This window comes from Sycon ciliatum, chromosome 3 (assembly GCF_964019385.1).
Source record: "Sycon ciliatum chromosome 3, ocSycCili1.1, whole genome shotgun sequence".
In the NCBI taxonomy this organism is placed as follows: Eukaryota; Metazoa; Porifera; class Calcarea; order Leucosolenida; family Sycettidae; genus Sycon; species Sycon ciliatum.
The window spans coordinates 29,206,649-29,220,742 of record NC_088645.1 but is presented as its reverse complement, the minus strand read 5'-3'; the positions used below and the strand labels follow the sequence as shown (position 1 = coordinate 29,220,742).

Below are 14,094 nucleotides of genomic sequence, written 5' to 3'. Positions count from 1 at the left end.
TAGCAGAGTTGGAGAACAACGCAAGAATTTTGGCTTTCGCTCCAGAATGGCCCAGATTGCGTTGCAGCGGAAATCCACTATCAACGTCGGAGCATGCTACAGTGCCTTCACCCACCTGGCCACTATGCACCGGCAACGAAGTGGCAAAGGGAGTGACCAGCCGTCGGCCTACGAAACATTTGACAGCCTGGTGCTGTATATACAGTCCGAGTTGAAGTCTGCAAGGGCCTTGCCCATGAAGCTTCTCACGGATAATGGTGTACTAGCTGTGCTAGTACTTGTTAGCAACAATCCGAACTAGCGCACACACTGCACTGCATTGCTTTGTACTGCATTCAAGACTGACGTCATGCGCTTTGTTTTGCTGAGTAATCACAAATGGCACCAGCCCATTTTTGCGGAAAAGAAAAACAAATCTTGCTTGCCCTGTTGTGCTCTTCCAGACAACGGATCGTGCTTCAGCAGTGTTTCTTTTCCTTTCGTAGCTTTGCTGCCAGCCAGAGTGTCACCTCGACACTGTATTTCTTCAGTATGTCTGACCTTACTGTCGACACTGTCAAGGCAATGCCTTGCCAAGCCCTCCGCGGCGAGCCTTCTCAGCGCGGCTTGAATCCGAAAGGAAACTTAGTAAAAGTATTTTACAGGACCGTTTGCTGGCACAACTAGCCCTTGGTAGTGAGGTCTGCTCCGGCCAGGAGAACCAGCAACATGACAGTGCGGACACGGCTCGCGAGCCCAGAAGCCCGACGTGCACCAATGCCTCCTCCGCCAGCTCAGGTGACGCGGGCTCAACGGATCTCTGCGCTCCCGTACGGGACGAGGTGTAGTCGGCTTTGTCGGCCGCCATTTTATTATTATCGGAGAGCATTGCGCCGCTCCTCACCCAAGGCCAAGGCAATGCGGCAGCTGCCGCCACTACGCCAGGCCAAGCTCCTGTAATCCACCCGATCAGCCACCTGCACCAGCTGTGCCCAAGGCTGTGCAAGAACGTATCTTGCGAGGGGAGTTCGTAGATTTTTCAAGTTTGTTGCCTGAAATTCTTGCACACTTCCGGCCCAACATTCCGGCTGGTGCACAGCCCGAATAACGATAGCCAGCTAAATATCGTTGAGTCGGATGACGCGAAGCAGGTGCGTCGCAAGGTTCACGATAATTACACATGTAGCTACCCTGCTCGAGGCATGGACCACATACATGTCTGTTATCACGGCTGCGGCCCTACACCGCACTGCTGAACTGATTGCGTACCAGCAGTTGATCCTGACTGCTAACTGCCAGTTCTTCCCAAGCGCGTGGCTAGAGTACGACCGCCAGCTGCGGATGCTCGTGGCCCAGTAACCAGGCACGAAGAGGTTGGACACCATCGACGTGAACCTATGGCAGATAGCTGTCACAGGCCATGCACACCCAAAATGCGCTCAATGTAAGACGGTCCATCCAGGGGTGGTTTGTGTCCTTTTCGTCCCGAAGCCAGCAGCATTTACCTCCAGTGGTCGCAACCATACCAGCGACGGCCAAGAAATCTGCCGCAACTTCAATGGAGGTCGCTGTTCTTCGTCGTCGTGCCGCTTCTCCCACACCTGCAGCCAGTGTGGCAAGGACCACCCATGCATCATGTGCAACCAGCAGCAGCGCGGAGCCAATCGGCCACCCCGCCGCTCCTAGCAGAATGGCTACTGAATCGCTTGACTCGGTACGTAGCTTCTTTCCTATACACTCTGCAGACACCACACTGCTAGCTGACCACTTTGCCCGCCTGTTACGTAACCACTCAGATCAATCATGTGTTGCGTATGTTCTCCATGGCCTGCGCCGTGGCTTTACTCTTGGATCTGCCGGCCAACACGACATTTCGGTTTTCTCTAATAATCTACCATTGGCTTTCACTCACTCGGCATTTATATTCGAGCAATTAGCTGCTTCCTGCGCCCGCAGCGAGACCACAGGCCCATTTCCGTCACCTCCATTTCAGTTCATGCGCCGCTCTGGTATTGGTGCCATCCCCAAAAAGAACGGCAAGCCGCGAATGATCCACCATCTGTCTAGTCCGGAAGGCACCGGCGCGAACGACAGCATTCCTGCCGAGCCGCTCTCTCTGCACTACGCGAGCATTGACAACGCGATCAACATCATCATGTCATGCCCACAGCCTGTGTATTTGTCCAAGCTCGATGTACGCAGTGCATTTCGGCAGATCCCAGTCCGCCGCCAGGACTTCGCTGGGAAGGCTCCTACTACTACGAGCGCTTTCTGCCTTTCGGCCTCCGCTCCAGCCCAGCCGTCTTTGACTCAGTAGCCACAGCAGTCAACTGGATCATGCAGCACGAGTTTGCTATAGATCACACCGGCTTCACTACCTCGATGACTTTCTCGATATCTCCACTGGTTTGGCTGCAGCCAACCAGCAACTCACCATCTCCCCTCCGGGCGTTCACGTATCTCGGCACTCCTCTTTGCTCCATCCCAGCTCGAAGGGCCATCACCATCATTGACCTTCCTTGGTATTGTCCTAGACTGCGAGCGCCACGAAGCTCGGCTACCAGAGGACAAGCTGTCCGAGATCCGTGCGCCACTCATGGCTACTATCAGCGAGCGCAGCATCGGCCAGCGTCCACTCGAGTCCCTCCTGGGGAAGCTCACTTTTGCTGCCCGAGTCATCGTTCCTGGACACACATTCATGCGTGAACTATGATCAGCGTGCCCTGAAGTGTATCTGTGTATGCGAGTGCGGTGCATAAAGCCCACCTTGAGAATGGGTTTGCCGGCCCCTTAGTAGATGCGTGGCTTCTGAAGAGGGTGTTGAAGGGCATCCAGCGATGCCATGGTACGGCTGCACTCACCCCTCGCCTTCCTATAACTATGCCAATCCTACGACACCTGACGGATGCACGCCGGAAAAGTAGTATCCTGAATGGCCATGACAAGCTGCTCTACCAAGCCGCCATGCTGCTTCTTTGGATTTCTTCGGTGCGCTGAATTCACTAATGGCATCACACGGGGCTGTACTAGCTCCCCTGGTGACGGACGCCTGCAACTCTTCCTGCTTTCATCCAAGACGGACCCATTCGGTAAAGGCGTTACTAGTGACATTGGCCCGTCTGTACCGCCGTACTGCCCGGTCCGTGCCATTGTTAGCTACCCATCTGTCACTCGTCGCGAGGGACCGGAGCAACTCTTGTTCGTACTCTCGAACAGACAGCAGCTGACCAGGCAGTCATTCACAGTAACAGTATGGTCTCTTGTCGCTGCGGCCGGTGTACCATCCCAGTCAAACTACTCCGGGCATTCGGTCCACATTGGTGCAGCCACCACCGCTGCTATGGCTAGTGCCCCCGACTCCTTCTTCCGAGTGGCAGGTCAGTGGAAAGAGCGATGCGTGTCTACGCTACATCCAGACTACAACAAGCGCATAGCGCCAGCTATCGTCCCAGCTTGCTGCCGTGCCATGGATGCCATGATCCCCAACTCGGGTGAGTAATGAGCTACTGAACTCTAGCTGCGCAATGCTTGCCTGTGCTGACATTAATTGACCCTTGCTGTGCGTCAATAGTGCTTAGCTAACGGAGTGCTGGTTTCATGGGTCCACTCTCACAACTGGTGTTATCTAGCTATTTGCTGCGGCTCTGCCTTGCGCTATATTACATCCATTTAGCATTGCAGCTCTACGTTGAGCTAACAGCAGCTCTACTTTGAGCTAACAGCAGCTCTACTTTGAGCTAACAGCAGCTCTACTTTGAGCTAACCGCAGCTCTACTTTGAGCTAACCGCAGCTCTACTTTGAGCTAACAGCAGCTCTACTTTGAGCTAACCGCAGCTCTACTTTGAGCTAACCGCAGCTCTACTTTGAGCTAACAGCAGCTCTACTTTGAGCTAACAGCAGCTCTACCTTGAGCTAACAGCAGCTCTACTTTGAGCTAACAGCAGCTCTACTTTGAGCTAACAGCAGCTCTACTTTGAGCTAACAGCAGCTCTACTTTGAGCTAATCGCAGCTCTACTTTGAGCTAACAGCAGCTCTACTGTCACGACGTTGACATGATGTTCAACGTCATGAGATTATTTGCAGTACACGTCATAGTTTGTGTTCTCTACCCCGGTTTTGTTTCCGCGTTCCCACACCGAAGCTGGGCCGCGTGTTTATTATTTCTACTGACTCACTCACCTCTTGGCGACTTCCTCCATGTTTTTTCCTCCTTTTTTTCTCTGCGCAAGCGCCTTGCGCTTTAGTCGTCGTCTTCTTTCAGTTCACAGCAAGAACAATAATTTTACCTCTTGTGCAGTGTCAGTCAAATTCAGTCAAATCAAGCTCTCCCGATCCCAAGAAACTGTCTGGCGTGTGCACAAAGTGGTGCCGAAACCCGGGACATGAACCGCACCGGAGCTCGAAACGAGCCGTGCGTACCATTCCAATCTTGAGAAAGATAGACTCGACTCAAATAATTTGTAAGCAGCTTGCCCGATTTGGGTCGTCGAGCTAACATGCCGAAGAGAGCAGTGACGACCGGCACGCAGATCATGCGCCGGGCCAAGATCGCGCAGCTGCAAGGATCCATCGACGAACTCGTCAAAGAGGCCGAACTCCTTTTATCGAAGGAAGGAGGTCAAAGGGCCGACGAGTTGTCGCCAGAACACGTGGACTCGGATCCAAAAAAGCTAAGTACACTTGTGGATTGTATTGTTGAAGAATTGTACGCATATGATGAGGCGTGTGATGCATTGGCCAGTGTTTTGGACTCGGAGACTCTGGAGGGTTCAGATGAGGCTCTGCAAACGGAGATCTGCGATGTGGTTGCGTATTCGGTACGCATCAGAGGGTCAATTGTTGAATGCAAGCGATCTCCGCAGTACAGAGCCCAGACGAACCGTCCAGAAGCTGCTACTACTAGTACTAGCTCACCAAGTAGCACCAAGAGTACGGGCAGTGCGGGTATCAAACAAGAAACTAGTATGGTTGATTTGTCCAGCATCCAACAGTCAATAGGAGATCTTGTTCGTACGCAGTCTATTACACATAGTCAACACCAGCAAGTATTACAGTCGCAAGAGGATCTAATCAAACAACACCAACTAGTCGTACAACACATGCAAGCATCATCACCTCAACCACAACCAGCTCCCACAAGTTCAGTCAATTTGCCCAAATTTGAAATACCAACATTTTCTGGTGATTTCCTGAAATGGGCTGAGTTTCACGATATGTTTGTTGCGTCTATTGATGCGAATCAAGGGTTGTCGGGTGTCCAGAAACTGTCGTACCTAAGAGATCACGTAACGGGTTTGGCTCGGGATGCCATAGCTGGCTTGCCCATATCAGATACCAACTACACAACCGCGCTTGACATTCTCCGCAAACGTTTCGGGAATGATCAGCTTCGCGTCAATGCACACTACACGGCAATCATGGACTTACCGCCTGCGTCCAACGCTACTCCATCTTTGCGTAGGTTGCACGATGCGTTGGAGGTGCACTTGCGAAGCCTCACAGCGCTTGGTGAGAATGTTAATCAGGCGGTGTTTGTGTCAATGATTACGAACAAATTGCCACGCACCACGCTAGCGGCTTTGGAATTAAAAAAGGGGCCACAATCCTGGACCGTTTCGGACTTGCGCGCTGCAGTAGCCAACTTCATAATAGCGAATGAAGCAGCAGATCGCCTCAGCCAGCCACCGAAAAAATCGCACGAATCACCATCTGCCAGTGCGTCCGGTCAATCTCTTGTTGCCTCAGCTTCAGCTACTTCAAAAGCGAAGCCCAAGAGAGTGTGTGTTTTTTGCAGTTCGGAGGCACATTTCTCTGACGAATGCAATAAGTACACTACAGTAGAAGCGAGGAAGAGCGTAGCTAAACAAAGGTGTTTCAAGTGTTTGCGATCAGGCCACTCCGTGCACGATTGCTCTAGCAAACGGCGGTGTTTCTATTGCCACAATCCTGCACACCACAGCAGCTTGTGTCCAGATAAATTCACTGCCGCATCCACTCAGAGGCAAGCTTCCACTATGAGCCCGAATGCTCAGTCCTTCAAACCCAAGCCTGCCACGAGCACGGTCGCAAACGCCGATCACCAGATCATGATGCAAACTGCTGTGGCACCGTTTCTCTCCTCCAAGTTGAAGCCGATCAATGGCCGTATTCTCTTTGATACCGGCTCCACCAAGACATACATCACGCAAGCTTATCGAGATCAGCTCGATTTGCCCACAATCGGAAATGAAACACTCTCCTTGGCTACATTTGGGAACAACAAAAGAAAAAGTACCGTGTACGCCAAGGTGAGTTTGACCATGCAGTGTAAGGATGGGTCCACTCGTGCGATTCAGGCCAGTGTACTTCCGAACATAACCGCTCCAATTGCGCGATGTCCACTTGCTTCTTCTTTTCCTCTTCTACAGTCTCTGCCACTTGCAGAACCGCTCTCCAGCAGCGCAGAGCCCATGGTCGTAGACGTCTTGATTGGTCTCGATCACTATTATGATATTATCGGCAAGGACCGCACCGAACTAAGCGGTGGTCTGGTCTTGCTCGACTCCGTTCTTGGTTTTATCTGTACCGGCAGTCTGCCTGTGCCTGCCACCACAGAGGCGCAGTCATGTCTTGCTCATCAAACAGACACGGACCCTGAATTCGACCTCCGTAAGTTCTGGTCGACAGAGAGCTTGGGTACTTTTGACGATACGTCGTCGCAAGATCTTGTGGGCGAGCGCTTCGCCAACTCCATCTCCTTTGCCGAGGGTCGGTACGCGGTGAGTTGGCCCTGGAGGGACTCACATCCTCCTCTTCCGACAAACTACGGTCTGGCTTTCGGTCGCCTGAAGGCACAAGTGCGTCGCCTCGAAGCCCATCCGGAACTTCTTGACCGGTACGATACCGTGATTCAAGACCAGCTTGACAGGGGCATGATAGAAGATGTTCCTCGTGGTTTTACAACCAACCAGATTCACTACCTTCCACACCATTCAGTACTCAAACCTACTGCTACTACCACGAAGCTGAGGGTGGTGTATGATGCGTCCGCAAAATGTTCCGAAAAACTCGCCAGTCTCAACGACTGCTTGCACGCTGGCCCCAATCTTGTTCCAGACCTTTGCGGTATTCTTCTTCGTTTTCGTCTTTCTCCGGTAGCCATAAGTGGAGACGTAGAAAAGGCCTTTCTGCAGATTGGTCTGCACTCACATGATCGTGACGTGACCCGCTTCCTATGGCTGCACGATGCATCCAGCTCAGCTACTCCAGACAACATACGACAACTTCGTTTCTGTCGTGTTCCGTTTGGCGTTGTCAGCAGTCCATATCTCTTGGCTGCCACTATTCAGCATCATCTTAGCGCTGCTGATACAACAGATTCCGACCTAGTGTCTCGCAATATTTACGTTGACAACCTGTTCCTTGGTGCCAACTCTGGGACGGAGGCGATTGCTATCTATGATGCCACGAAGCGCCTCTTCAGTGTTGCGTCTATGAATGTTCGCGAGTGGTCTAGTAATTCTGCAGAGTTTCTTAGCAGCATTCCAGAACCAGACCGAGCCAAGGGTACTATCCACAAGTGCCTCGGTATGCTGTGGGATACAGAACATGATACTCTACATATTGCACCTGTCAGTGCCGTATCCAAGTCGGCCACAACGAAGCGGAGTATCCTTCGACATACTGCCCAATTCTTTGACCCCCTTGGTCTCCAGTCTCCTGTTCTTGTTGGTGCGAAGATTCTGCTTCAGGATCTTTGGAAGCTGAACGTCGGCTGGGACGACGACCTTCCACAAGACATCATTTGTAGATGGTGTGATATTGCGGCTCAACTTGAACTTGCTGCATCAACGAAATGTCCACGATTCATCAGTGCACCACGTGCCAGCGACGCTCGGTTTTCTCTCCACGTCTTCAGCGACGCATCTGGGCTGGCTTACGGTGCCGTTGCTTACCTTACTACTACGTTTGACGATCAACACACGTCGAACCTTCTAATCAGCAAGTCCCGTGTTGCACCTGTTGCTTCACCTACCATTCCACGTCTGGAATTAATGGCCGCGCTTCTCGGTGTTCGTCTGATCCAATTCGTCCGTCGGGAACTTCCGCTCACTTTCTCCTCTACCTTTCTATGGTCAGACTCCACCACAGTTCTCCATTGGCTGGCCTCTTCTGACAAACTACCTGTCTTCGTCAACAACCGTATTGATGCCATTCGTGCGGTTCCCGATGTTGCCTATCGCTATGTCCGCTCTGCCGACAATCCCGCCGACTTGCCTTCACGCGGTGTCTCTGTTCCTTCCCTTCAAGCCAGCTCGCTATGGTGGCACGGTCCACACTTCCTTGCCACTGCTGACCATCACGCCGAGCCAGCACTTGATCACCATGTCAACGTTGCCGCTGGGGAGGGTCCTTCAAGCACTTCGGAGATACCTGCACCTGTATCACACCCAACAGAGTCCACCGGTCCAGACACTGAGCTTGCACACGAAATGAAAAAAAAGCCTGATGCGCATCACGAACAAAAAAAAACATGTGATGAACCACCATTTGGTATTGATTGTGCCAGGTTTTCGTCTTTCAGTGCCTTAGTGCGTGTTTCTGCTCTGTGTTTGCGGTTTCTCTCCAGGTTGAGACCACAAGGCGGCAAGTCCTTCGGGGTGGATTCTAGTTGTAACTCAGAGGTCAAGGTAGCCAAAATCATGTGGCTACACCATGCACAACAGAATCTGTCAGACGTCAGTGCTGTCGAAAATTGTAAGAAGCACAGCCCGAAGGACAAGCTGCGGCTCTTCCTCGATGAGAACCGCCTCATCAGATGCAGAGGACGCTTGGAGAACGCCGAACTTTGCTATCAAGCAAAGTATCCAGTACTGATTCCCCAAACGCATCCCATCACCCAGCTCATCATCAACGATTGTCACCTGATGACGATGCATGGCGGCGTTGCACACACGCTATCAAGACTGCGTTACGAGTACTGGTTACCACGAGGGCGTGCAACAGTGAAGTCATTCATCACTAAGTGCCTGACTTGCCGGAAGCACCACGGTGGTCCATACCGCACCCCAGATATGGCCCCGCTTCCATCTGCCCGCGCAACAAGATCTATCCCGTTCACCCATGTGGGACTAGATTACTTCGGTCCTCTGCTCGTCAAGCACCAGCCAAGTACCAAGAAGGTATGGGTCCTCCTAGTGACATGTATGGCAACTAGAGCTGTCCATCTAGAACTGGTGGCAGACATGACCACAGAGGAATTCCTGCTAGCGTTCCGCAGGTTCGTGTCGTTGCGTGGTTGCCCTGAAGAGGTAGTGTCTGACAACGCGCCACAATTCATCCTAGCTAAGTCTGTTCTGGATGTGGCCTTTGAAGAAATGGCAACGAGTGATGATGTCCTGTCGTACATGTCGAGGACTGGTGTGAAGTGGCACTATAACCCACCGATCTCACCTTGGATGGGTGGTTTCTACGAGCGTCTCGTTGGAACAGTCAAACGAAGCCTGAAGAAGGTCGTTGGCCGCGCGCTCCTCACTGTGTCGCAACTGACTACCATTCTCATGGAAGTGTCAGCAGTCGTCAACTCGCGTCCACTGGTGTACGTGGACAATGACTTGCAGGAGATACTCACCCCAAGTCATTTTCTGTGCCTGTCCGCAACTACTGGTGGCGTGCAACCCACTGCTGATGACGGCGATCCGGACCACATCGAAGTTCCGACTGCAGCTCAGAATCTTCTCTCTGTCTGGAAGAAGGGTCAACGAACATTGGACCAGTTCTGGCGTGTCTGGCGAGACGACTACTTGGCTGATCTCCGCAACAGTCACACTCGGAAGCTCCGACAGGCACGCGTTACCGCTTCAGAACAGCCAGCCGTTGACGATGTTGTACTAATAAGGGATGACATGCCCCGTGGCTCATGGCGACTTGGTCGCATTGTCGCTCTCCATACAAGCAAGGACATGGAGATACGTTCCGCAACCGTCATCACTGCAGAGAAGACAGAGCTCAAACGACCCCTGTCTCTCCTGTACCCTATCTGTCCTGCTGCTAACTCCGAGGCTAACAACAACAGCACCGCTCCGGACACACACACCACTGGCCAAGCCGATCTGCCAGTTCCAGCAGCTGTTGCTCCACCCAGTCGTCCACAACGTGCTGCCGCTAAGAAGCAACGTCAGACGCTTCGCCAATTAATTGGCAGCGAACTTGTTTAGTTGAATCAGCTAGACAGTTGGTAGTTCACATCTGAACTCTCTCTTTCTCTCTCTCTCTCTCTCTCTCTCTCTCTCTCTCTCTCTCTCTCTCTCTCTCTCTCTCTCTCTCTGTGACGGTCTACTCTCTTTCACCCTTGCGTATGTTATATGCACTTATTGTGTTTTGTTTCCACGTTACTTTGTTACGAATTATCTCCTTTTCTCTGCATCTCTTGCGGGGGAGTGTCACGACGTTGACATGATGTTCAACGTCATGAGATTATTTGCAGTACACGTCATAGTTTGTGTTCTCTACCCCGGTTTTGTTTCCGCGTTCCCACACCGAAGCTGGGCCGCGTGTTTATTATTTCTACTGACTCACTCACCTCTTGGCGACTTCCTCCATGTTTTTTCCTCCTTTTTTTCTCTGCGCAAGCGCCTTGCGCTTTAGTCGTCGTCTTCTTTCAGTTCACAGCAAGAACAATAATTTTACCTCTTGTGCAGTGTCAGTCAAATTCAGTCAAATCAAGCTCTCCCGATCCCAAGAAACTGTCTGGCGTGTGCACATCTACTTTGAGCTAACCGCAGCTCTACTTTGAGCTAACCGCAGCTCTACTTTGAGCTAACCGCAGCTCTACTTTGAGCTAACAGCAGCTCTGCTCTGAGCTAACACCAGCTCTACTTTGAGCTTCAAACCAGTTGTTTCGAAACCAGCACTCCTCAATCCAAAGATGCCTCTTTGTTGACTTGTTTGTGTGAGGGATGGGGCTAATGGTGTACTAGCTGTGCTAGTACTTGTTAGCAACAATCCGAACTAGCGCACACACTGCACTGCATTGCTTTGTACTGCATTCAAGACTGACGTCATGCGCTTTGTTTTGCTGAGTAATCACAAATGGCACCAGCCCATTTTTGCGGAAAAGAAAAACAAATCTTGCTTGCCCTGTTGTGCTCTTCCAGACAACGGATCGTGCTTCAGCAGTGTTTCTTTTCCCACCATCCCTCCCTATCCAACTTATTCACACCATCATAATATTATCGTACCCACTAACCGGGTCCACTCTCACAACTGGTGTTATCTAGCTATTTGCTGCGGCTCTGCCTTGCGCTATATTACATCCATTTAGCATTGCAGCTCTACGTTGAGCTAACAGCAGCTCTACTTTGAGCTAACAGCAGCTCTACTTTGAGCTAACAGCAGCTCTACTTTGAGCTAACCGCAGCTCTACTTTGAGCTAACCGCAGCTCTACTTTGAGCTAACAGCAGCTCTACTTTGAGCTAACCGCAGCTCTACTTTGAGCTAACCGCAGCTCTACTTTGAGCTAACAGCAGCTCTACTTTGAGCTAACAGCAGCTCTACCTTGAGCTAACAGCAGCTCTACTTTGAGCTAACAGCAGCTCTACTTTGAGCTAACAGCAGCTCTACTTTGAGCTAACAGCAGCTCTACTTTGAGCTAATCGCAGCTCTACTTTGAGCTAACAGCAGCTCTACTTTGAGCTAACCGCAGCTCTACTTTGAGCTAACCGCAGCTCTACTTTGAGCTAACCGCAGCTCTACTTTGAGCTAACAGCAGCTCTGCTCTGAGCTAACACCAGCTCTACTTTGAGCTTCAAACCAGTTGTTTCGAAACCAGCACTCCTCAATCCAAAGATGCCTCTTTGTTGACTTGTTTGTGTGAGGGATGGGGCTAAGTACAATAACTGCAAACGGCACTAGCTTGGCCGACCATCACACTCCGCCTTAGTATCCAACTTTCATGCTGAAAAAGAAGATAATGAGCTACTTGGGGACCAGGTGAGTTCTTGGCATTGTTGAATGTGTAGAAATAATTTGATCATGTTTTATTGTTTGGTCATGACCAAGGAAATCCAAATAACACATATGCTCAACTACAAGATCACATGATTGCATGTACACACCAGATCATGAGTCCAGACTCAACTCATGCACAGCAACTAAAAGCCGCTAAGTTCATTTCACACGCGCGCTCGGGAAACGGCACATGCTGCATGCATAACATACCACGTGCTCTACTATCATGAATGTCTGGGTGGCCAAGGAATGCCACAATGTGTATGTAGACGTGAACACTACAGTGCCTGACATCTACAACATAGGAATGTATTAAATGGAATGCAAGTGTTCATGCTCATGTAATGACTATGTGGTAGTCTTCTTTGGTTGAACTACGTTCGTGGCTGTTACACGTATTATTACGACCAGCTTGGCTCTCGCGCTACTTCACACGGTACACATGTAGGTCAGAATAAATCAGGGCTTGTGGTCCGAGTCAGAGTAATGTCCAAAGCTGACGTCAGTATTCTAGGCTGACTTTATGCAAGAAGAGACAGAATTATAAACTGGTTGTTTTCTAAACACAATTGTATAGCCCGTGATAACGCGGACATGCGAACTTGACTTGTTTAAGGATCGAATTTCATTGGCGTGTTTCATTTGCGTTTTGTGTTTGAACTGTATGTTTCCTTCAGCAATTGACATGTATGGTAAGTGGCATGGGTATACAGGCGCACTCTTCACGGAGCAACCACTTGTCTGTGTCGTCTGCAAACGGTCCGATGGCCGGTAATGCCCAGTCATTGCCGAACAGTCATACTAGTACGCACCTGGCCCGGCTCCAACCATCCCAGTCCAGGCGGTCGCTGCAGATTTCCTGCCCGCATCCACGTCCACTGCGCACCCCAGTGTCCGGCAAGAGAACGGGCCCAATGCCAGGAGTTACGACGGGCCCACTGCCAGGAATTACGATAGGCTCACTGCCAGGAGTTACGATAGGCCCGCTGCGATATCCGCTGGGCTTGTCCCCGCCAATGTCGTGTTGCCCACTCATTTCGGCTTCAAAGGATCCGCTACTCCGCCGCGTCAGGTGAACACCAGTGGATCCGTTTCATCTCTGGGTACTACATCAGCCTCCAATACAGATGTGTCGGCTAGTACGGCTTTGACTACAACCTCGGGTGCGAGGCAACCAGTGGCGGCTGCGGTGTCTTCTACAGCGCCATCTCAACCACGGTCGCAGCAGATTCTTGCTGATCTCTAGCGTGCTATGTGGTGTGTGAGTGTGTGGGCGCGCGGACGCGCACACACAATGCCATGTGTTGTGCGGTGTGTGTGCGTGCGTGCGTGTGGGGTTTGTGTATGTGTGTGTGCGAGCGCGCGCGCGCGCACAATGTCATGTGTTGTGCGGTGTGTGTACATGTGTGTGTGTGTGCGCGCGCATGCACACAACGCCATGATGAGGGTGAAGGCAGTTTCGATAGTGGATTGGACTGTAAGTCCGACTGTGAATCGGACAGTGAGTCTGAAAGCTAAGGCTAGTGGACCGCACTATTGAAGTTTTTGAATTGATTTGAATTTGAATTGTACTTTTCAACTCTGCAGCAAATGACAAATACACTACTGCGCTATTATTTACAACATCTTCCATATCGCTCGTTTGCTAAGATCAGCTTATGATCGCTATCACTCTGCCGTTTTCCGGTGTCCTTTGCTTCGCTCGTGCTAGCTCTCTTCCGCTGGTGTTGTCGAGATAGTGTCCCAATAAATGAAATCCTCTCATACGAAAGATCCATGTTTGGGGGTGATTTTGGTCGAATTTTACAACAAATCAATCTGTGCCATCTCTAATCACCATCAATAGGAAATGAACGCTCGGCAAAGGGCAACCATGATCTACGAATCATCCAAATACAAGAACAAATTCACATCGACTGCACTAATTTTCAATAAAATATCGTATCACATGCTGCCAATTTCAATCAAGGAGTCGTAAAATAACGTAAAATAACGACTTCCGTAACGAAACCTAAAATTGGTTCTCCCCAGCTTATGCCCTAGTTCTGGACATGACAACAAGCCGTTTCGACATCCCTAGGACATGGTCTTTCCACCCATGCAAAGCTCAGGTTGTCTGCTTGA

General features: G+C 50.9%; 1 protein-coding gene across 1 annotated transcript; it reads left to right on the top strand.

The window, feature by feature from the left end:
* Positions 1–4,477: 4,477 nt before the first annotated feature.
* LOC135812984 (uncharacterized) lies at positions 4,478–10,177 on the top strand. Its single transcript, XM_065326203.1, has one exon. It carries the CDS (start codon positions 4,478–4,480, stop codon positions 10,175–10,177), a length of 5,700 nt encoding a protein of 1,899 aa, XP_065182275.1.
* Positions 10,178–14,094: the final 3,917 nt, after the last annotated feature.

What these genes read in the sequence shown, in the direction of transcription:
- LOC135812984 (XM_065326203.1), top strand. Translation starts at nt 4,478, where the DNA reads ATGCCGAAGAGAGCAGTGACGACCGGCACGCAGATCATGCGCCGGGCC.